The sequence below is a fragment of the Amblyomma maculatum genome, chromosome 9 (assembly GCF_055883805.1).
Source record: "Amblyomma maculatum isolate TAMU_Amacu chromosome 9, ASM5588380v1, whole genome shotgun sequence".
Classification (NCBI taxonomy): Eukaryota; Metazoa; Arthropoda; class Arachnida; order Ixodida; family Ixodidae; genus Amblyomma; species Amblyomma maculatum.
Genome location: NC_139352.1, coordinates 14,535,648 through 14,560,524, shown reverse-complemented (window position 1 = coordinate 14,560,524; position 24,877 = coordinate 14,535,648). Strand labels below are relative to the sequence as shown.

Here is a 24,877-nt window from a genome sequence, read left to right as displayed (position 1 = left end):
CCCTCTGTATTATGTGCTGGACTGCCAGCTTCCATTCCATTTATGTTTGTTTCCACAAATTCAATCTGTGCTATAGGCGAACACGCTATTGTGCATATCACTAGTTAGGCTAGTGTTGAGCTCTCTGTTGAGCCTGCTCATGACATTGCAAAGCATTGTAGTTGGTGGTGGCTATTCTCACACTCCTAAAACCTCATGGTACATTCACATTTGAGTATTCAGCGTCAAGAGCGAGTAGAATTCGCCAGCCTGAAATGCTCACACTTGTTATACCTGTGCCATCAGCATGGGTTTGTACGAGCTGTTTACAGCCCAAAAGCACAGCGAAAACTTGCACAACTTTGTAGTAATCTGATTATAATCACCTGCTACAGCTGCTATCATGGCACTCATAACGTCATGCACTAGCTATCTGTTGGCTAGCAGCATGCACAACTGGTTTCTCCTTTACAGAAATTGGGTTCAAACTGATAGCGCTTTTTGTCGTCTTGAAATCTGAGGTGTGGTGGCAGATTTCACTCACTTGTCATGGGGCAGCTTGAGGAACGTTTTGAGGTTTCCATATTCTGATAAAATTTACGCTATTGGTTTTAATTACTTCTACCTTGTTTGGCAACCATGCAACATTTCATTCTAGTGTAAATGAATATTAAAGTTTGCTTCTGTGGCTGTGATTTAGGATATCTGTATGTGAAACACTGCCTTTTTTACATCCCAAACACTCCCTGTGCATGATTACCTGCTCCCCACCTCAGCAACAAAACTTTGAGACTTGTATTAGGGCTTGCGTGCCATTCTGTGAAAGGACTGACCTCTTTCTGCCACTACATCCGCCATTCCACGTAATATATAGGAGTGTTTTTCTACTAATGGTCCCGGCATCATTACTACATTATGTGAAGCATTGTTACCGAGCACACACTGAGTTTTGGCCTTGGGTTTTTTTTTTCTTGCTTAAAGTGGTTCTGTTCCGTATTTTAAAAATTGGTGTGTTTTTCTTGCAGCAAAGAAAGGGGTCTCTAAGGAATGTGATGTGATTACCAACTTAAAATAATTTCAGAAACCTCTGCTATGAATGTTCATGTCAGGTACTAAGCTGAACCCTCGCACCCACAGAAACATCCCTATCCTCAAATGTAAATGTTCTATAACAGTGCATAGTGTGTATCCAAAGACTCATCACACAGCCTGGAGCCAGTTTCTAGTCATGGCTTCAGTGAGCCCTTTACTTCTGCACCTCTGGGTGCAGCATATAAATCTGCTGTTTAGTATGTAGTATTCAGAAATGCAGTGCTAGTCATCACATGCACCTGGTCAGATCCCTAGGGATGGGAGTGCAAGGATACACGAACATCTCTGTGTACAGTGTTCTTCCATTCAACCCGGTAAATGCAGTGCAGCCGTCATCTCCCCCTCCCTAATGGTGCAATTTTTGTGACACCATCACAGTGCATTACAGCAGACAAACATTCAAGCAGTCTCACTGCAACCAGCATCATGACTGTGACAATACTAAAGCTGCAAATATCATAGTACATCCTCAAAGCCTCTTTCTGCTATCTGACAGCACAACTGCTGGCATGGAATTTCCTACCAAGAGATGTACTCACATGAACGGGGGTATCTGGGCAACAGTTGGTAAAACTAGTTAACAATCATCACAGTCCACATCAGTCTACTTGCCTAACCAGTATTTAAGAAAAACTTAACAGCTTCATTACAATGGATCTATACACATTAAGTGAGATGGTAGATCGTTAGAGCAGTCTGGTATAAAAGGGAGAATGGTATACAACTGTCATTCACTGCTTGGGCACCGGTATGAACAAGTACATTGTTCCATAGTATAAATAACTGCAGTGCACAGCTTCCATACTAGGCAAATAACTGCAGCCAACCTCCATTTCAGTGCAAGCAAATGGGTACAATGAAAATTTCCACAGCTTTCCCAGGTCATAGTTCAAGAAAATTTTGTCTTAATCCCCATCTACGACTAAGTTATTTTTTCAACAAAAAAGTTGGGGCAAAACTGGCTTTTTTGGCAGCCATTCAGTGGCCCCTACACAATTGTTAATCGGTTAATCCCACAACACAACCTGCAGCATGCATGAGGGTTTCCAACTAAACATGTAACACATCTGTCGTAGCACTCTTCAGGGATTCTGAAAGTTTAAACACAAATAGGAGTTCCCTCTCATATCAAGCTGTTCTGCACAATGCAAATTGCGACAATACACAACAGCAGCAGACACAGCGTGCACCTCAAGTACAGCGCTGGCTCGGCTACGACTGTGCTGGAGGTGAGCACAGCCCTTGTGTGCCTAGTCCGATCGTCACAGAGGATGCGTCAACAGCACTTTACTGGAAGAGACTAGGGTGGCCAGTAGGAAAAGGGCCAGGGGGGTGAGGCCTCTAAGAAGAGCCGGTGCCATGTTGCATCCATCATTGTTGCAGGTCAGGATGCAGCCGCGCAGAATGTCATCGCCATATCGGAACACGCCGCACGAATTGTCCATGGTCTCCAAGGAGCAGATCCTGATCACCATCTCAACATTGGTGTCCACTGAAATGGCGTCGGGAGGAAAAATACCGAAGGAAAAGGAAGAGAGAACATTACGTTTAAAACCGATGCACACACATTATGCTGAATTACAGCAAAATAGAAGTGTGGCAGCTGCCGCCATGGTTGCACAGTTCAAAAGATGTTTTTTTTTTTTTTTTTTTTTTTTTTTTTTGCAATTTTAACACGATAGCATGGGCCCTCTTTGCAGAAAATCCAGCGGCGGTCGCATTTCGATGGAGGTGAAACTGAGAGGTGTCCGTGTTCCGTGCAATGTCAGTGCACATTTAAGATCCCCAGGCAGTCGAACCTACTCCGAAGTCGTCCACTACAGCATGTCATTCTTTCACGTCTACTTTACTTAAAAAAAACTCAGGTGGTTGAAGTTATTCCATAGCCCTCCACTATGGCATGTCATTTCTTGCACTTCTGCTTTACTGCTTTTCTTTACGGCATGGTTTAGGTGTCAGCTTAGATGTGAGGCTGCACTTTTGATGTAAGGCAATTTACATTTCTTTTCCCCTGGCATGTGGCAGGTGGCAGCTGATATGACGAGCATTCTGATTAGTCGCCGGGTTGCGTGACATCACGAGACCACGACATTAGCTGCGAAATTTGGTAGCTCCTGTGAGATGGGAATCGAATGTACCGGGGCCCTTAGATGCCAATAGAGTCAGACGTCCTTAGGCCACACAGTGCTTGTTCATACAGCTTAGTTAAGCTAGATGAGGTTTATATGGGTAGTCTTGCACATAATGTTGTAGCTTATGGCTGTAAAAATCAGGAAAATATTGCTACGAAGATGACAAAGTGGGCAGTGGCACGGGGCGGAGCGCTCGCGCCAGGCCCGTTGGCCATTAAAGCATATTTCATCGTCATGTCATCACGTCGTTCTGTTCTGAACACATTCTGAACACGGCGACAGAACAGAAACAGAACGACGTGATGACATGACGATGAAATATGCTTTAATGGCCAGCGGGCCTGGCGCGAGCGCTCCGCCCCGTGCCACTGCCCGCTTTGTCATCTTCGTAGCAATATGTTACAAATGGGGCCCAAATATTTTATTTCCTTCTCTTCTTGCAGTCTGTGGTCTGATGGCTCTGGAATTCTTGGGGCGGGCAAGCCGGACGCAATACAGCTACCGCTGTCATTCAAGGGAAGTGTGGTATGTGGGAGCACAGAGCAAAATGACATGAGAGCTGGCTCTGCTGACAACAGCACGTAGCACATTTATTCGTTCATTCATTCATTCATTCATAAATCTATGCACAGGGAGGCCTAAGAGGGAAGTGGATGGGTTAGGTGAGGGCGTGGACTTCGAAATGAAGTCTAGCAGGGCACTAAGCTTATGCTTAGTGCAGTACGTGCGACAAACACTTGCTTAGTATGGAACCTCGTAACGCATTCGATAGATGGCCTCGCAACTTGTATATAGACTTCACTGCCATTCTAAAAAAAGGGGTTTACTTTTCGAGCTTGATTTTTAAGGACAGGCATGCTACCAGAAAAATTCAACACCGAGGCTGTATGCAGGACAGTGAAATGTCAGAAAATAAATTCTTATCCAGTGTAAGGCCCTCCAGTCATCAATGCATGAGACCGGCGCATATCTTACCAGCACTGGAGTTCCAGCCACGGCATGCTCAGCTTTTAAAAAGGAGAAGCAAGTAAGAGCTGGGGTTAGTGGTGAACAAGAAGAAATAGAGGGGGAAAATATCTAGTCCGAAAACAAATGGGCACATTAGGGAGTAATGTATAATTAGAGCATCATTGCTGCTTACATACTGTGAGGCACCACTTTCTAATCCATCCACCTGTGATCCATTTTAATTCATCGCAATCCATCCAGCTGCAACTTACGTGACCCAATGTAGTCCACTTTTAATTTACAATCCACCTGACGAAACACCCTTAATCCTTCGCAGTCAACCGTAATGACTTACTCCATCTAAATACAACCTAGTGCACGTTTAATTAACCGCAATTCTTAATATTTGTTTTTGTGAGGTCTAGAGGGTCCAGAGGCCCTTTCAAACTATCGCTTGTTCTTGAATGGTTCCTGGCGTCACTGCATCACAGTCCTGCGTGATCAATGTAAGAGTTTCTGATTACTGCTGCTGGTAAATGCCGTCGGGTTAACCTCCCGATAAGCCACATAAGGTTTTCGCCTTAAAAGTTCGTTAAGAACTAAGGAGGTGCATTCAGAACAACAAGGGAGGTGTGTAGGGAAATCTCTGTAATCGTTCAGGTACAAAGGGGGCACTTCTGTTGCTGTGAAATGGCGTTTCCCGCTCTCAGTTGATTTCATCCAAAATATCCAACTCGCCACAGTATTTAGTTTCCATGCTGAAGTTTGCCACTTTCAATTAATGTCACCCGGAATACTGAACTCTCATTTTAAATTCACGCTGCTACTTGTGTCTCAATCGTTTCCCTGTTGTCTATATTTTGCTGCGCTGTCAATAATTTGAATTTTTCTAGTCAGGCTCCGTGCTTCGGTCGTATAAGTACATCTGTTTGCAGGGCTGGATGTGCAACTGAAAATTCTGTCCATATTGAAGGTAGCGCAAAAAACGAGGACCAAGGAGCATAAGTAAATTCCGCCAGAAGGCAACGCTTAGACCTCATTTAGAAGGACACACAACTGTATGGCCCACCGCTGCGCTCAGCGGCTAGGGTGCTCGACTACTGAGTAACTGAAGGTCCTGGGCTCGATCCCAGCTGCATGGAGACGAAACGCAAGATGCCTGTGCACTGTGTGTCACTTCACGTTAACCCCCCCCCCCCGGAGGGGGTAATTATCCGGAGCCCTCACATACGGCATCTCTCAGCCTGTCACTTCCAAAGTGAAAAAATGTGAGGGTTTAAGCATGGCTTGAACCTAGTGATCCAAGCAAAAGCTGTTATGCATGGTTTGACTTTTTGAACTAGGGGTACAATCAACGTTGCCCATGTACAGCAATTTTTGCTTCATATTTTTTCTTATAATACTAACTGGCTTACAGGAAAGGAAAGGTGCAATATGTGTCACACTTTTTTCCGCGTACACCTCAAGTTTAAGGATGTTAACAGAAGGGAGGAAGGACTGGGAGTGCCATATGGGGGGCTTAGGAGTAATTTTGACCACCTGGGGATCTTTTCCTGCACTTACATCGTACAGCACACAGACGTAGCTCTCTATCAAAACACAGCCACCGGCTGTCGGGTTCAAACCCGGGTACTCCAGTACAGTAGACGGGCATCTTAGCCACTGCACCACTGCGGCAGGGTTCATATTTTTTCTTTGTTAGATTTTTAGGGAAATATAATAATAACAATTGGTTCATAGGAACGGAAAGGCGCAGTATCTGTCACACTTGCTATGTGGACACCTGAACCGCGCCGTAAGGGAAGGGATGAAGGTGGGAGTGAAAGTGGAAAGAGAGAAAGGGGAGCCGAGAGAAAGGGGAGCCGTAGTGGAGGGCTACGGAGTAATTTCGACCACCTGGGGATCTTTAACATACTTTTGGGTGGACACCACAATCAGGTCAAGGTCACACCATCTTTTTGAAGGTCAAGTGGCTGGACAGGTTGACAGTTCGCTTCAAGAACGACCTTGGCCATAGGTTGGTCAAGTGACAGACACCTCGGCCGCCTTGACCCAAGCTAGGTTAACAAGGTTAGGGCAAAGTTGGGATTGGTTACTTGACATTACATTGACCGACCATCGTCTGCCGACATAGGGCCAAGGCTGGTGGACAGCCTTGCAGGCACTGTCCGCCTAGGCAGTGCAGAATGTTGCCTCACTGGTTTCAAATGTCAGTCCGCAACATTGCCTAGATATTACTAATTTCACTTTTTTTATCACAAGCAAAGTGCACACTAATGTTGGCACGACGTTTGGGCGACCGGCGACATTATCCTGACTGAAAAGAAGATTAAATGATTTTGTCCGACGGCTAACGCTGCTAATGCGATCGGGCACAGCAGGGTCGAATTTCCAGCTGCAGGTCACAACTTCAGCGCGAGAGATGGACGCGGAAACATGCGATGGCGATAGAGATGCCGCGGCGCTGAGTGTTCTTTGTCTTCCTTACATGATGTTAAATTGACAAGAATTGAACAAAATAATGATGCTGCTTAATTTTTTTAGCATGGGGCAAAACACGCACATTCTACGCGAAACAAAATTAGTGTCCTTCAGAATGTTCTACAAAGCTGCATCAAATATAGTGACATTTTAAGGCAACTGATTGCAAGATGTCTGGCAGTAAACATAACGCAAATTTTCATGGAAACCAGGTTCAAAATGGTAATCAACAAGAAAGACTGTGCCAAAGAAACACTACGAAACAGAATACACCACCGCGTTGTACACGCACGCGCACACACACAGCAACTTTCAGAGAGATTATGTATCCCCCGCAAGTCACAGGTCGAGAGCAGTTATTTTAATCATTTTAAGCTTGCGACGGCAAAGATGAAAAATAAAGGAGGGCTTGATCGTGTTGCTAACTATTTTTAATATGTCTGCTCAGCCGCCTTTGTGTAAGCATTTTACGAATGCATTCACTGAGAACATACGTCTTCAAGATGGCGCCTTTCCGAGGCCTATTCATATTTTGCTGTAATATTGCGTGCACCGGGTTACGAAAAGCAGCAGTATTTAATAGATTATATATTATATTATCAGTGCAATATGTCGGCCTCGTCAACATTATGTTACAAGTTTCAGTCCACCAATTGCGTGTGAGAATTGTGGCTGGCTCAGTGTGCTTGGCCAACCTCGTAGGCAGCCTATACTGCCCTACTTTGGGCCGTGTTTGGCTTCCGAGCATCGGGTGCCGACTAATTACCTATCATTTGCTGACTGTCGGCTGAAAGCCTTTGGACAACTATAACACTTATATAATTGGCAGTCAACCATGGCCCACATTTTGGCCAGCTGCATTAGCTGACCAAGAATACCAGCTGCTGAGCTCTGCCTGGTCGTTTGCTGACGGTCGGCCGAATTTATTAGAGTAAGGGACGTCAAACCCTGTAAACCAGGGACGTGCCACATGGCTTCAGAACATTACCCTACAAGCACTTACACGCTTGCGCATTTACGTAACGCAGGACCTAAGCTCGCACGTACAGTCTTGTCAAAAGTATAGAGCCCAGGGTGTCTGCTACTCAACCATTTCGTGCATCTTGTAATGCATTTCTAGTGTTCTGATTCCTGAATCTCTTGATGGTAAGATTTATTGTCCTACGCACTGCAATGTGAACAACCTCCACTAAATCAGCGCTACTGCACGGCTTAAAAGCAGACCCTCTGGGCTCTTCTGACAAAGTCTGTATATCGTAGTACTACTCACTGGACCTGCCGACCACCTTGACGCAGAAGTGTGCCGGGAAGCGCCCGACGTGGCCGTCTTTGGGCACAGTGCAGTCGATCACGTATCGGGCGTGCGCCGGGTGGAACGGATCGTGGCAGTTGGGGTTGGTGCCGTTCACGCTGCTGCACGTGTAGCAGTTGATGGCCACGGCTGCATGGCACGCAAGGGGGAGAAGGAGGGAACGTCATCTCTTGGGGAATGTTTTGCGCAAAGCATATACTGGCAAACCCTAACCAGCTTTTGAGATCTTTAGAGCCAACTTTGCACCGCAAGTCCTTAAGCCGCCGAAGCGGAGGCGTGACCACTGGCATCACTCCACGTAAACTAGTGTTGAATTGGGCTTGGTGGGAATACATACTAATAATCGGCAGAGCGAATGGACAGGGACGAACACACAAGAGTACAGGCGCTGTCCTGCTGTTGTGTGTTCGTCCGTGTCTATTCGCGCTGCCGATTATTAGTGTCACTCCACGTGATCCGGTGCCGAGAGGCGCACCTGCGGCTTCTGCTCGGAGTCTCTCCGCTCATTATATCACGTAACTAGGCTGGGGGTTTAACAAATGCTTTGCCGGCACTTCACTCTCGCCATGGTTGAGGTGCGTGCCCGTCCGAGAGCGCCAACGCATCGGTACAGGCTACGGCTCGTGCACGTGCACGAGGCCGCAGACGCTAGTCAGTGACTCATGGACACTGCTGACCGCGCCATACATGCAGCCGTGGAGTGGCCAGCTCTTACGTATGTCCATGTTTGGTATGACGGGACAAAAATCCCCATATATGAACAGCCACCGACTACTCCCGACCTGTGAAAGAGCGAAAGGGCAAAAGCCGCAGGAGAGCTAACAAAGACAATCAGCGGCTGCGGAAGCCGGTCAACCCGCGAAAAGAAGGCGCAACGGAGGAGCAAGCGGGAGAGCGGGGACAGGATCGCAGGCAGCGGACGAGACAGTCGAACGGTGGAGCGAGGGGGCTTATGGCGCATTGGGTTGGGGGGACGAAAACAGAGGCGCCGAGCATTGCAGAGCAGTACAGGTGCACGCAGGGCGAGGGTGTAACAGTTCTCCCACGGGAACGCTCTCTGCGTGTTGAGAGGAGCACGCCACGACCACGTGACCGCACTTCTGACCGCAGTGGCGACAGTTGCAACCCGAGGAGAGGCCAACGCTCCGTGAAGAGCCGCTTGTTTTGTATGCCTTTGTTCTCACAGCGCGGCAATTTGCCTCCTTTGGCCCTTTAGATGCAAGCAGTGACTCTCACACATGCATACCTGAGCAATGCGTTCCGCTCCTGACGCAAATTCGCTTGCTTCCGAAGAGCTCTCCGAGCGCCTTTGCAGCCGCCAACTTGAGCGTCGCAGACTCCAAAGAAAAAAAAAAAAGATGGCGGGGATATGACGCTTTATGCCATGTAACTTCCTCTACACTCGCTTTAGACGAGAGAGCAGCCGAGAGTGCACTCGGGTGCTCTCAACGGAGGAAAAGTTATCCTCCTCTACCATTGGAAGCCAGTTATCTCCTCCTCTTCCACAGGAGTGCGCCCGCTTGTCTGACAGCACTTTCGAAGTGCTCTCGAGTGCACCTGCTCTCCCACTCGAATTCTCTATTAAAAAGAGGAGACGAACGGGAGAGCGGGGACAGGATCGCAGGCAGCGGACGAGACGGTTGAAGAGAAGACGAGTAGGGCGCAGAAGACGCGTCTGCGCCACGACCTGCGAGCCCGGGGCCTAGCCGCCGCTCAAGTTCGGCCCCTGTCATCCTGCCTCCACGCCTGGCAGCTCATCCCCCCGCCAGCTGGAAACAACCCTTCTTCGGGGCTCGCGTGCAGCACCACGCAGCGTCGCAGCCCAGTGACGGCGAGCCGTAAGCGAAACTGAGCCGGTTGTTTATATGAACATTACATCCCGAGTCTGTGCCTCCATCTCCTCGTGCCCAGCGTGGACCACTTTAACTCGAGTCATCAGAGACGTCAGGGTGATGTGTTGCCATGCTCAACAGAGCATATACGCTCGGATAACTATAGTCTAACCTACATAAAAACCCCAGTGTTTTTGTCGCGACGTACATTGCATTACTGAATTGAGGTGCGATTCCATTGAGCGGCCGTGGTATTGCAATGCACAACCTTGTGTGTGCCATAGAGGCTATGTGGGAGGTGTAAAACGTATGCCTCCTATAAAACAGGCCATAACGTTGAGTTCTGCTTAAGGTGTCGGCACTCGCGGCGTTATGTTATCTATATCGCGCATGTGTGCTAACGTTTCATTTCATTTCACGTTTATAAAGGTTACGGAAATGATGGGAATGTACAAAGCTTTGCTATATTGGCATTGCAGCAGTCCACCTGAGTTAAAAGGTTGCTAAAAGTGTGCTTTGAGGGCAAGAGACACCAATTATACTATGTATATTGAATCGCCTATTACCCTTTCGTAAAATGTTTCTAGCCTATGCACATGAGAGGTATCGGTTGGTTGGTTGGTTGGTTCACAGGAAGGGAAAGGCGCAGTATATGTCATACTTGCTCTGTGGACACCTGAACCGCGCCGTAAGGGAAGGGAGGAAGGTGGGAGTGAAAGTGGAAAGAGAGAAAGGGGAGCCGTAGTGGAGGGCTACGGAGTAATTTCGACCACCTGGGGATCTTTAACGTCGGTTAAAAAAATTGGTGTTTCACGCAGTAGTGTTATCAAGCCTTGTAAATGTATTTCTCACTCGTTCATGTCCTTGAGCCTCACAATGACACAGTTCTGACAGTTGCCATTCAGATTGTTCAATCCGTAGGCAGCACTTGTCCCTATTGGTTCAATCCCGCTTCAAATTCGGCCGCGGTGCGAGGACGTTCCGCCGCCATGGGACCAGCGCCAGACTTTCTGGGAATTCGCTGACATGTTTCAACATGAAGCTCGCCGATGCTTCCTTCCAACGCGCCGCCATCTTAAGGCGCAGCACCGGGGCTTGCAAAGGGGCGTTATAGCCGGAGTAGTTTGGCGTCCGACTGGGCGTAATTCGGGCGGCTTTCCCGTGCACAGCAGTGTGACATGACAGAGCTGATGGCTCCCGTGCACCACAGACCGCCCGCCACGCAACCGTGCAACTGCACCATTCACCCATATATACCGCAAACACACGGAGAAAATAAACTGAAATATCGGGAAGGCCAGCAGTTAAAGCTGATTAATCGCATCACATCGTAAAATTCTTTCCAAATACAGTGTTGTTATTGTTACAAATATATTAATATGGAACTATGAATATTTTCAAGCCAGGAAACTATAACGGTAGAGTCATATTCTGCAACGCGTACGCAGGCTGATCACGCGATGCCAACTAAATTGTACTATAAATAAAACAACGGAAAAAAATGGCTGTAAGTCCGTGCGCGATCAGAGACAGTTGGCACTTGAAAGTTTCACTTCAAGCCGTTCTACTTCCAGAAAGGCTTACAGTCAATGAAGAGTCATACCACAATAAACGCAGCCGCACAGTATACGTAGTAAAATAAATTTGGGGGACACTTAAACTGCGCCTTTAAGGACCGCATTGATGGCTACTGTCTTCGGGTCTTGTTGAAGATCCTCGTTCGCGTACATGCACTTTGCTGCTCACTCAATCCCTAATCCATTAATGTTTGCCCCTATTACCTCACACCTACTCATTAGCATACAGTCGTAAGCTAAAACATTATGTGAGAGGCCACCTGAAATAGATATTGCCGCGTACCTCTCGGAACCGAGGAAAAAGAGGACGAAGCTGAGTGTGTGAAACTGATCCGTTCAGTGGTTGCCGCCTTCTACTCGTTACATTTTCTGGTGGAGGTGCGGGGTACGATTCCCCTTTTGCTGAATTCCACCCCTCAAGGGCAACCGAGAGTCACCACGGTATTGACACCGGTCCACCGCAGTACCAGCCGCCGCCTCCGAGGTCAATCGCCAGAGTTCGGGCCTTTGTCCTGGACGCCTGTAACCACCATGCATAGATCGAACACGAACATTGTGGCTAACGGAGAGAGTTCACCCAAGTTCGTCGTCCTCCAGTCTCGAACGCCACCGTCCTTCCATGGTGAGCTTTATGAGGACGCTGAGGACTGGCTGGACCAATTCGAACGGGTCGCCAACTACAAGGAAGCTGCACAATGTGTACTGAAGATTCGGCGCGGACGTGGTTCGTCAATCACGAAATGACGCTACCATCATGGGACCTCTTTCGTCGCCAGCTGTTGGCGACCTACACCGCCAACGACCGAAGGGAGCGTGCGGAGTCGGCACTGCGATCTCGCTGCCAAGCCTAGCGACGAAAGTGTTGGAATGTACTACGAGAACATGATCCGCCTTTTTAGGCGTACTGATCCAAATATGTCTTAGGAGAAAAAAAAGTGCGCCACCTAATGCGCGGGGTGAAACAAGAACTATTTTCTGGGCTCGTGCGCAATCCACCCGGCACCACATCAGATTTCCTAGCGGAGGCCACCACGATAGAACAAACACTTCTATGGAAAAAACGGGGCACAGTACTATAACCGTGACGTGTCCGCCATGTCACCGGCCGTCTATGCTTCTGGCTTCAACGAGTTTGTTCGATTTGTGGTCAGAGAAGAGCTGAGACGCATTCATGCTGCAGGGTCTAACGTCATCATCGAGGCTTCCGTCACTCGCGGAGGTGGTTCGTGAGGAAGTTAGGCAAGTCGTCCCGAAGCCGACTGTGCCTGTGCAGCCACTGCCACCGAGTGCGCCTACGTACGCATCCGTGCTTCAGCAGAATACCCTGTGCGATTCTCCTAGAGCGAACATCACTGTGCCTCATCCAAACCAGCACCATAGTGGGTACGACCCTCCTAGAGCCAGAGCAGACACCCCTACACTTGAATCAAGCCCGCGTCGTCCTCCTCTTCTAGCCGAGGCACGGTTTCGAAAGTCTGACGTCTGGCGTGCCCCTGACCAGCGCCCCAGAGGCCGGTCACATGTTGAGGTTCTGTCCGTACCGCCGCGCCGGACTTCGTGGCTTTCATCCGCGTGCACGATGTCCTCGGAGTGATGAACGACCACCCGAAATCGAGGAGTACCTGTCGGCGCATACGGATCCCCCAGACGTCACACAATACGGGTCCCGTGTCATTACCTCTTCCCGTTATCGTTCCCAAAGTCCACGTCCCTCTACATACCGCATTGACCGCTCGCCGAGCCCCCGCTCCCCGAGCCGTCGGAAAAATTAGGAACAGCGACCTGCGGTGGTGAGGCCGCTGACGAGCGAACTGCCGAACATCCTCCATCACGTTTATTACAAGATAACGGCTATCAGACGGAGTCATGTAACAATGAACCTAGTGCGCATGCTTCGGACATACCGGTTTTTATCGACAATTTTCTTATTACCGCGTTAATTCGGGGGCGGACTATTCGGTATGAGCAGTGGGTTAAGCAGGAAATTGAAGAAAGTTTTAACCGAGTGGACTGGGCCTCAAATTCGCACGGCAGGGGGACACCTTATCACCCCGGCTTGAAGATGCGTTGCGAGAGTTGCAATTGACGGATTTGTTTATGTTGGCGACTTTGCTGTTCTTACCCACTGTTCGCGAGACGTCATACTCGGCTTGGACTTCTTACAGGCTAACGGTGCGATAATTAATTTGCAAGAATCACGTGTGACGTTTTCGCCGAGCCAAGCCAAGCCATTGCGAGATCTAGCGTTATAGTGCCTAGAATAGTATATTCTAGGCACTATACTAGCGTCGACAGTTCATCAACACCCGCCTTATGTATTACAGCCGCTGACGTTACGTTCCCGCCACGGTGCAGCATTGTGGTCATGGTAGAAAGCGACTCACCATATGCGACCGCGACGTACTGGCAGAGAGGAACGTGGGCCATGCTTCTTGAGAATGGGGTCTGCGCTGCAAGAGGACTTGTTCGCTTGCGGAATGGTTGTGCGAAGCTCTGGATTACGAATTTCGGGACCGAGTTTCAGCACATTGCGAAAGGAACGGCCATCGCGTATGTTGCCGACTTTATTGAGCCGGCGAACATCTGTACTCTGGCGCCGCCGTCGCCAGCCGGATGCGATCCACCCGACATTCTATCAACTGTGGACATTAATCCCAATCTGTCGGTGGTTTAGCGGCGGCGACTCCTAGAGCTCTTTCGGGATTTTGCTGGATGCTTTGCAACGTCTTCGAAATTTGGGCGCAACCCAGTAGCCAAACACCGCATTATGGTTGACGCGGAGCCAAGCCGATTTCTCAAAACCCATACCGCTTGTCGTCAACGGAACTTGAGGCTATTCGAAGCCAGGTGCAAGAAATGCTTACCGACGACGTGGTGCAGCCGTCTACCAGCCCCTGGGCTTCGCCTGTAGTGTTGGTGAAAAAAAAAAAGACAATACCCTGTGTTTCTGCGTCAATTATCGTAAGTTAAATCAGGTAACCAAACGGGACGTATACCCGCTCCCGCGTATCGATGACGCATTGGACCGGTTACGCAATGCCAAATATTTCTCGTCGCTTGGCCTCAAGAATGGCTACTGGCAGATAGAAGTGGACGAAAGGGGCAAAGAGAAAACAGCGTTCGTCACACCTGACGGCCTTTATGAATTTAAAGTGCTTGTTTTCGGTCTCTGTTTTGCGCCAGCAACCTTCCAACGAATGACGGACACCGTTCTCTATGGACTGAAGTGGCAAGCGTGCCTAGTGTATCTCAACGATGTCGTCATTTTCGCAGCTAGTTTTGAGGAGCACCTCGACCGGCTGCGAATGGTACTACAGGCGCTGCGTTCAGCCCAACTGACGATAAAACCACAGAAATGCCATTTCGGATTCCAGGAGCTCCGCTTTCTTGGCCATGCTATTAATGCTGAGGGCATGAAACCAGATCCCGACAAGACTGCTGCTGTGGAAAGCTTCCCGCGCCCAGCCGACAAAAAGTCCGTTAGAAGGTTTTTGGGGCTCTGTGCCTATTACAGGTGTTTCATCGAGAATTTTTCAGCGATTGCCGAGCCTCTTACGCTTCTTACCCGAGACAATATTCCTTTTACGTGACAAGATGATCAAGAGGATGCCTTCAACGAGCTCCGCCGGCCACTGCATGGCTGCCCCGATACTTGCCCATTTTGATGAAAACGCTGCTACGGATATTCATACCGATGCCAGTAATTTTGTACTTGGTGCCGTTCTGATTCAGTGGCAAAATGGCACTGAGAAAGTTATCGCTTACGCGAGTGCTCTCTTTCAAAAGCAGATCCAAACTACTCAACCACGGAAAAGGAATGTCTCGCGGTAGTTCGGGCGTAAGTTCCGACCCTATCTTTACCAACGCCCTTTTAGGGCTGTGAGCGACCACCATTCGTTATGCTGGTTAGTCAACCTCAAAGACCCCTCTGGACGGCTTGCAAGGTGGAGCCTCCGTCTCCAAGAGTACGACATACGGTTGTATACAAGTACGGCCGTAAGCAGAACGACGCCGATTGCTTGTCGCGTGCACCAGTTCATGCCCCTCCCGACAGCGAAGACGACGACTTCCCGTTTCTTGCTGTAGTCACGACCTCCGACATGGCCCAGCGTCAACGGGCTGACCCCGGTTTACGCCCGCTTATTGAGCATCTCGAAGGCCTTGATGTAGCTGTCCCACGTGCTTTCGCACGGGGTTTATCCTAGCTCCTACAGCATTCGCAATCGCGTCCTATGTAAGAGAAACTTTCAGCACAAGGAAACATTTCTTCTCGTTGTGCCGTCCGACCTCCGGCCAGAAATCTTGCACGCATGCCACGATGAGCCTTCGGCTGGTCATTTAGGAGTCACGCGAACATTAGCACGCATTCGACAAAAAGTACTATTGGCCTAAGTTGCTGCCTTCAGTCCAGCACTACGTGAGAACATGCCGAGATTGCCAGCGGCGAAAGACATATCCGCTGAAGCCTACAGGGCTTCTTCAGCCGATACCTCCGCCAACAGCCCCTTTCCAGCAAGTGGGCATAGATCTTCTGGGCTCTTTCCCAACGTCCGCATCAGGGAACAGATGGATAGCAGTGGCGACGGACTACTTAACGCGATATGCCGAGACACAGCCGTTTTCCCGTGAAACTACTGCTGAAGTAGCCCAATTTATTCTCAAGACCATCGTACTGCGCCACGGTGCCACATCGGTTATTATTACTGACCGCGGTACAGCCTTTACGGCCGAACTAATGCAGGCTCTCTTCAGTCTTACCTGCACAAGTCATCGTAGGACTACTGCTTACCATCCGCAAACAAACGGACTGACTGAACGCCTCAATAGAACACTTGCAGACATAATTTCCATTTACGTCGACGTTGCAACATCGCACGTAGGATGAAGTTCTTCCGTACGCAACTTTTGCATACAATACGGCTGAACAGGAGACGACCCGTGTTGCGCCATTCCAGCTAGTCTACGGTCGTCCCGTCACCACAATATTGGACGCTATGCTACCCATAAATCACGGCGACGATGCCACCAATGCCTATACGGACGTCGACATGTTTCTGCAGCGGGCCGAAGAAGCGCGCCAGCTCGCACGGTGCCATATTCAACATCAACACCGCGATGCCAGTCGGTACCACCTCCGATACCGAGACGTATCACTATAAGCCTGGCGATCTTGTATGGGTGCGGACACCAGCGGGCCGTCAAGGACTCTCCGAGAAGCTACTTCACCGTTACTTTGGGCCATACGAGGTCATTCGACATCTTAGTAACGTGACATACGAAGTTGTTCCTCGGGGTCAACGATCCTCAATACGGCGGCGCTCTAGTGCTCAAACTGTAGTTCTGCGCGTGGTTCCCCATCGTAGGCCATGTGTATGACACCTCTTACTGCTTCGTCAGGCGGCGCAAGGTGCGCTGTCACTGTGAATTCTTGGCCCCCTATGCTGATGGCCGAGAGCTTGGCGTAGGCTCGTGCTTCTGCTGGCGTGCTGATGGTGAATGTGTTGTTGATCGGGTGCAGCCGCACTTTGTCCTGATGGATGGCTTCTTAGGGGGGGGGGGGGGGGTATCTTAGCAGCGTTGCAGGACGCTAGAAGTATAGATTTCGGGATAGCTGTGGTGATGTTCCATCCTCCTCGCGGGCGCACAACAATCTCTAAGTCGTCTTGCGGCAGTCGTGGCAATGGAGTGCCTCGCCGGCGTGGCAGCGGCGACGACACAGCTTTTTGTGTGGTAGGTGGTGTTCCGTTTCGCCCACCACCTTCAATAGATGCGTCGGCGCCTTTTTTCGGTGGTCGGTGGCGGTTCCGGAGAGCAATGACGGTTTCCCAGTCATCGCTTTGGGCTTCGGCCGGAGTGATAGTTTCCCCAGGCACCTGGTACTGCATCGCAGCCCCGATGTTCTCCTCGGTGTCGAGAGCTTCGGTTTCTAGGCCTGCCAGGCCCAGCTCCGGCGTAGCCAGCGGCGGCGGAGAGCCGGCAGCGCGAGGTGGCCCAGACGCTTTTCCGAGAATCGAGCCGGGGGGCTTGGGGCGGCGAGTCGAGCTTCGCAACGACGGGCGCGGGAGGTGCTGAAAACGCGTCTGCTCTCGCTGCGGGCTCGGAGAGAACTCCCCACGTAGTGCGGATGAAACCGTATTATGAGAGGGAGTGATCTTTTGCGTGCGTGCAGCTTTGTGTTACCTGGTTCTTCTGTGTGCATCTAGTTTGAGGACGCTCCCAGCGTCGAGTCGCCGCTTTCGAAGAGGGGGGGGAGGGGGGGGTATGCCGCGTGCCTCTCGAAACCGAGGAAAAAGAGGACGAAGCTGAGTGTGTGAGACTGATCCGTTCAGTGCCTTCTACTCGTTACAATATAAAGCCTTTACCAAGCCTATACGAACCTGCCTGCATGGACTTCACGTCTTGGACTTAACATATGTCTGACGAGGAATACAATGGTCCCGGAGAGTTAGATTCCCGCCTCAGAGGAGGAGCCCAGGTTGACTAGGCCATGTCATGTGATCTCGTGACGTCACAAAAAAATTAGCTGGGGCTTAGCTTTAGTTAAGCCCGGTAGGTTGCGAAAGCAATAAAAATTACAGGGGTTCAACGCTGCTGAACCAAATATTGAGCGAAAGCATTAACTGCGGGTATCCGAGCGTCCTTATTCTCTTTTTCTTCTTCCTCAGCCCATAAAGCCCCGCTTTAACCAAGCCGCATGAACGGGCCTTAGTGGCATTTAGGGGTAACGTGAATGCCAGGGTCCTAGCAGGCTGATTCTGACATAACCATCCCATGTGAAACGAGGGACCCAAGTTGGCAGCTCCTACTGGCCGCTTGAGTTGGTAGTCCAGCTCTCACCCTAGTGTCACGTGGGGTGTGACGTCACAGAGTCACGTGGGTAAGACGTGGCTATCGGCCGCGCTACGCTGAAGGCTCGAAACCTATAGTATTGCTTTCGCGTTAATAGCATGGATAATAGCAGTCTGTTTCAGCTCTAGTGTAGCCAATTGTGGTGCACCATGTTGACCGTACGAGTAACACAGGACACACATTGGAGTTTACTATTTGAACACGTCGACAAAGAGTCTTCACTGTTCAAAGCGTCCATTACATTCCATTCGGAGTCATCGCCGGTTGAGGATGATTTAAGAGAAGCGCGACGCGCTCGTCTAGCTGCATCTTGAGCGCGCCGCCGAGCGAGACGCTGTTCCCGATCTTCATCTGTCTCTGTAGCCCGCTGTCGTTTCCTGGCTTCATCGAGACGGCGGGACTTTTCTTTCTGTTTATCAGGATGCATAGCGAGTGCCTCAGCTGAGCAAGCGCGAGCATTTATATACCTATCGTTTTCCTCCTCTTCTTCTCACCTGCGAAGGAAGTGACAGCAGCGCCTCCACTTGGTAGCAGAGCGGCTCCAGCTGTAGCGCGCCGTCCTTACCGACCGCCACCACCCGACGACTCGACTTGGTAGCCCATTTCTCGCAGCTGGTATGACGCCACAGTGACGTCATCATTTCATCCGCGGCGCGCCATGTCTACCGACCGTCGCTACCCAACGACTCGACTTGGTAGCCCATCTCGCAACTGGTATAACGTCAGTCATCTGGGGTCATTAAAGGTCAAACGTGCCTACCGACCGTGTCTACGCGAAGGGCTGAAGATGGGAGTAGTATTGCTTTCGCAATAAAACTATAACCAATCAGTGCTCGGCCGTGCGCCAGCTACCGCCTGTGAGAGGCACGCCTTTGATATTTTTGCTCTCCATGCCGACGCCGGCTGACAACGCCGCATTTTCTGGAGAACGGGGTCGTTAATTGTGTCACGTTAATAACCGTTTATTTTGTATTAAACGTGTGCGTTCAAGTAGTTTGCATCTCAGCGAGCCTGTCCGAGCAAAGTAATCTAGTAACGTTGGTCCGAGCCGCCTGCCCGCGAGCCACTATAACCCGTTTTACCTTCCCCAGTCGTGTCTGGCAGAAAGCATATCGATATGCCGGCCTGCCAAGCTGTCTGATTGAGGAGGACGCGTACCTGCAGTGCGCGTATATCTGTACGGACCGACCGGACATCCTCAACCCTTCAAACACGATCGCTCTCTCGTGCCTGCCCCATTAATCATCGCAACGGGGACGCCGAAGACAACGCGGAAGCAGCCGCGGTAAAACCGAACAAACGAGGTGGGGCGGAATGAACGGGGAGCACGGGCAGCCGTATTAATCGTTGCGTGTTAGCCATCTAATGTCCACAGGCCGCGTGAGGCTGAACGAGCGTTTAGCAACTGTTCGCGCTCAGTTTTACTTTACCGGAGACGTTCTATAGCGTAGACGTATGTACCGCCTTAACGTTGGGTCAAGGTGTGGCCACAGCTCGAGGGCTCGCTAAACCCGGTATACGTCTACGCTAATATGTCTACCTTTTGCACCAGTCCGTGCGCAGCTGGCCCATTGGGGTCAGGAGGTGGTGAAGGGTGGCTGTTCCTGGCCCTACGGGGCTGGGACTGGTAGGTCAACGCCGCTTGCGGCGGGGGCTAGCCTGCCACCGAATTTTTATCTATTGTAGGCCGTCATTGCACCCGCCACTTCTCAGGTAGTGGACAACGGTGTTGCTGCACGCGTCGTTCTCTCCCTTTTCTTTTTCGCGTAAAAAGCGGCGCATATCAGCAGCAAAGAGAGAATGAGCGTAAGAGGCAAAGAGAGCAACAGAGACGCCCGAACAGAGAAAGGAACGGCTTGCCAAGCGGTGATGCCAGACTGTCGAGCGTAATGGACGGAGCATAGCCGCCGAGATGGGCTCTATATTGGGAAGAGTTCAATCAACGGGAACCAACAGAAGGGGATCTAAAGGCACGTCATGTGACTGATCACTTCATTCGACTTCCGAAACTTGCATCTGCGACCCGGACATTTGAAGCACATTTTGTGAACAATTCGTTTAAACACATACATTGTCTAGTGTGTGCAAGAGACTGTGGCACCAAATGGACTTGACACCGGTAAATATTCCAATGTGTGAGACTTTGCGTTTGGAGACTGCCAAATTGAAATACTGTATAGGCAAAACTGAGACCGCTGCATGCTACTTCACAGGTCATCGGGCAGTCTTCATCACTGTCAAGCAAAATGAATAAAAGGAAAGATTTGATGTTGGGAAAGGTTGAGGGTCACCGGAGAAGGGGTAGGCAGCGAACGCGGTGGTTAGATGGCATCCTCGAGGCGCTGCAGTTGAAGTTATGGGATGTTAGGAAGATAGTGAGAGACCGGAAAGCGGGGCGTGATATGGTCCATAGGGTCACGAAGAGTCGGACACGACTGAACTGAACTGAAGTTACTGAACTGATACACAATGTCTCATTACTAGACTACATGACCACAACAAGCTCAGCCAGGGGAACGTAGCTCTCGCTGCGTATACCCTGGCATAGCTGAGCTAAGCCACTGCCAATTTTTTTTCGTCGTCTTCATTTCATCGCGCTGTTTGCAATTTTCATAATGAGCAACCTGCATATCTGCCCGAACCCATACTTATATTGATTGTCCACTCTTTCTTGTCCACTTATTCAGAATCTTGAGGGAGGAGGAGGAGGAGAAAGACATTAACTCGAAATGAGTATGTACAGGGAGGTGTGATTGGATCAACCCTTAAGGGGTTGATCCCTACTGTTGGCATGTTTGAGACTTGATGCATTTTAGATTTCCTATGAACAGAGAACACACGCCAAATTCACTCGGAGAACCAGGGGAATGCTTATGAACATCGCCTGAGCATGCACTCTCCCGCAGAGCATAGACTGAGCTGTCCTAAGAAATGACAGCACACACAATATCCACCCTGAAAAATCAGATCGCTCGTTCGATAGAGAGAGAGAGAGAGAGAGAGAGAGAGACAAACATTTATTACGAGCAGGCGTGAAATATACAGCCCTAGGTGGGCAGCCTCCTCAGTCCAGGAAGCCGTAGACCCGAGCCATCTCCCGAGTCTGGTTGACCAGACTACACTGATCCTCCAGGCTGGGGCTTGACAGCTGAGTCTCCTACTGCTCTTCAGTTATCGCCATTCGCGCATTCGAGAAAAATAAATTTCCCAACTAGGTATTTTCTTGGCTAATTCGATATAGTGCAGGCTGCATGTGAGTATAGACGAAGTAGACATGAATCTTGGCCATGAACTGTTCGCAAATTCTTGCCCTAAATACGCTGCCAATTACTTAGTAGTTTTGTGAATTTATACGGCAAGACGAATTGAAGCTCGCCAGTTTCTACAGAAACGCTGATAATATATGTTCTATATGTTGACTTAAAGTTCGCCAAACAATGTTTTTACTCCAAAAGTTGTCATATGGGGCGCTAAATCTTCCTCGAAATGGTGGCGCCTGGAGAAAATGACATCGCTATTGAACTGGCACAAAATTGAAGTTTTAACACGCTCAAATAATCACTAATATGCAGTTACGTTTTATGCATATTGTAAACTATCAAGAAGACGATATTTTTATATTTTGCGCATAATTTCCACATTTAAAACGGAAGGAAGCACTTTTGCATGTATCGCATAACTTTTCTTTTTTTTGCTTTGAATTTGCAGAATAAATTTGTATTTTACGAAATAGCGTATGTAGCTCGTCCGCCGAAAAGCCGCCGCAGACGTTGACAGTGGTCGGAAAAATAAGGTTGATGCTATGCTCCGCCTTTGAGTGCATTATGGGACAGCGTTAAGGGTTCCCCTCGCAGTTGCTCCTTCAAGTACAGCACTTCCTTTAAAAGAATACTTAAGCCATGCTATTGCGTCTATTCGTAAGATAAAGCTTAAAAGCGTCCTTTTCTTTTTTTACAGAAACATTACGTTTACACAGAAAAAGAAAGTTTAAATATTTCACACGAATTAAACTTTTAAATGGGGCGCGTATTCGTGTAGCGTGCCTGCTTTTCTCATTCTACTTTTATACAAGGGAAGAAAGGTATTTACACCATGTCAAATATAGGCAGTCATAATTTATAACTAATAATTTATTGATTTTGTCACAGCTTTCTCTGCTTATACGCTCAGATTATTAAAACGCACAACTGACCTCAACAGAAGTATTGACAGAGGTCAGTTGGTTTGCTAGCTGATACGAGCAGTTGATTCCACTTGACCACGTACTGGTTTAGTTTGGTTTATCGGGTTTAACGTTCCAAAGCGATGCAGGCTATGGAAGACGCCGCAGTGGAGGGCACAGGAAATTTCGACCACCTGGGGTTGTTTAACGTGCCACTGACATCGCACCGAATGACTCAGTTCATCTGAACCCTCTGTACCATGGATATTACGGCCCTGGCTAATCTATCAGAAAGAATGTGACGGCAGCACAGCAGCTGTGGCAAGAAAGGAGCTAGCTCACCCAGTGGTATAACGCTTCCCGCAAATATTTATCGACGTGTTATTAATAGCGATTGCGCACAAGCATACTGAAAGCCTGAGCACGTATAATACAAGACATTTGAAAGGAAATCAAAATAATATGACCGGAACGGTAGGGTGGACGGTCAAGGCCACCGATTGTTGTTATACCGACCACAGCGCGGCAAGGAAGTCTCGACAATACGCTAAAAATTGTGACATTCACAACCGCGGGAATTGCTAAACCAGGCACGACATACTTTACGAAACCACGGAAACCATTTCCTGTCAGCGCTGCACGCTTGCGGCGCCTACCGATAATGGACATAGGAAATTCAGTTCGCCAACGAGCGCGGCAGCGTTTTGTGAAGGCGCGCTGAATTCAGACCTCGCGCACGCTGCAGAAAACGCGAAATGATATAGCAGCAGCCCACTCACCTTGGCGCAGACAGAAGGCCAGGATCGCCAGCGATGTGAGTATGTAGACCGAGTAAGCCATCGGCGGAGATGGTTGCCTCGGGTGTCCGAACGCTGGGCCCGCGCGCTTGGAGCGAGCTCCAGACCCTCAAAACGTTAACAAGTGCTTTCGCGAAGCCGTGCAGCCGTCGATCTTGCGGCCGTCGCAACCGGCGACGACGATGCGGTGGGACGCTGCCATGTTGATTGTTTTTCCCTTTCCTATTTACCCTTTCGATCCCTGATTTTGTCTTTTTAGTGGAAGAGGAAATCCTACGCTTGCGAGGATACGGACACTCATAGTTTGCTGAATGCCCATGTTGGCAGACGTCGTCGACTGGAATGCGGAACCACGGGTCGATGCCAGAGCCAGAGTGCGGGCTCCGCGCTCTCCGCGAGAGACAGCTAAAACTGATGGCGTGTGGAGACGCTCGCGCTTTTTTTTTTTTTTTTCTCACGTGGACATATTGACACATGCCATTCATAGACGACGAAGATTTGAACCGGCGATTCGGAGAAGACGACGAAGCGAAACAGTGCTCCGCTTTCGTGCTGCCCTGACTGGCTGTTGGTGTTCTTCGGTGTCAGAGTTCTGCGGCCACAATCCGTCGTAAGTAGACGTATTTCGTTACTATACATCTAGCACCTCGCTACTATCCATTCCGGCGTAATGCTGTGTAACTCCATTAACCACAGATATTTCTTGGCACTGGCGATAATTCCTCGTAATGACGAGCTCGAATGTCTCTACGATGCACATGTTGATTTTAGCACCATGCATTGTGTTACGGGATAGGAACAGATTAGAATGATATTTTAATGCGCGTGTGCTCAGCTCGCCAACGTGCGGTGTCATTTCGCGGCTTTACGCCGATTATTGTGGTAGATTCGCGTACCGTGTGCCATCGATTCGCATACGTTAAACTTTGCCACTTTTTTAATAAAACAATATATTTATGATGCCGTGTGGCCTTCACAATGCTGTTGTTGTACGTGATAATATAAAATTTTGCTTAACTGGTATGTCTGAAAGTGGATACGCTATGAGCTAACACTTAAAACAAAGGGATTTGCCCCGAATTATGCGAAGTTCTCCTTTATTCTACGACTTTCGTAACGTACGCATCTCTTTCAGTCGAAAAGGCATCGTTACCCCCGAATTACGAAAAACGATGGGTGGATGGATGGAATATAAGAGCGTCCCCTTTGAAACGGGGTGGTATTTCTCCCTATATCTTAATTGTTGTTTTAGATTGGTTAACTATACCATCATTCTATTTATTAAATTTTTGTTTCTACATTATTAATATTATGTCCCTTTTCTGCTTTTAAGCCACCAATCTTCCAGTCGTTTTTTGCTAGCTTCCACCGCCGGTTTATTCACCCGGCCACTGGTATCTCTAAACCACAGAGCTTCAGGAACAGTGACTGCACCTGCATCGACTTCCGGATGGATACCATTACATTCGAGTATAATATGGTCAATTGTTTCACTGGAGTTACCACATACAGCACATACGTCATCTTCATTGTTAAATTTCTTTTTGTAGCTGCGTGTTCTAAGGCACCCTGATCTGGATCCAAAAAGTAGGGCACTGCCTTTTGAGTTATCAAAGAAAGCTTCCTTCCTGATCTGCCTTTTTCACTTTCGGTATAATTGCACACTGTTTCTTTTTCATCGAATTTATCCAATTTTTACCTTCTGTGTTTTTCACC

At 49.1% G+C, this 24,877-nt stretch overlaps 1 protein-coding gene across 1 annotated transcript; it reads right to left on the bottom strand.

The window, feature by feature from the left end:
* Positions 1 to 159: 159 nt before the first annotated feature.
* LOC146178397 (UPAR/Ly6 domain-containing protein bou-like) lies at positions 160 to 23,204 on the bottom strand. The gene is made up of 3 exons (XM_084579688.1): positions 23,144 to 23,204; positions 7,903 to 8,073; positions 160 to 2,563 (listed from the first exon to the last, which is right to left on the bottom strand). Exons 1-3 carry the CDS (start codon positions 23,202 to 23,204, stop codon positions 2,334 to 2,336), a joined length of 462 nt encoding a protein of 153 aa, XP_084435814.1. The 3' UTR covers positions 160 to 2,333.
* Between the last annotated feature and the right edge of the window lie 1,673 nt (positions 23,205 to 24,877).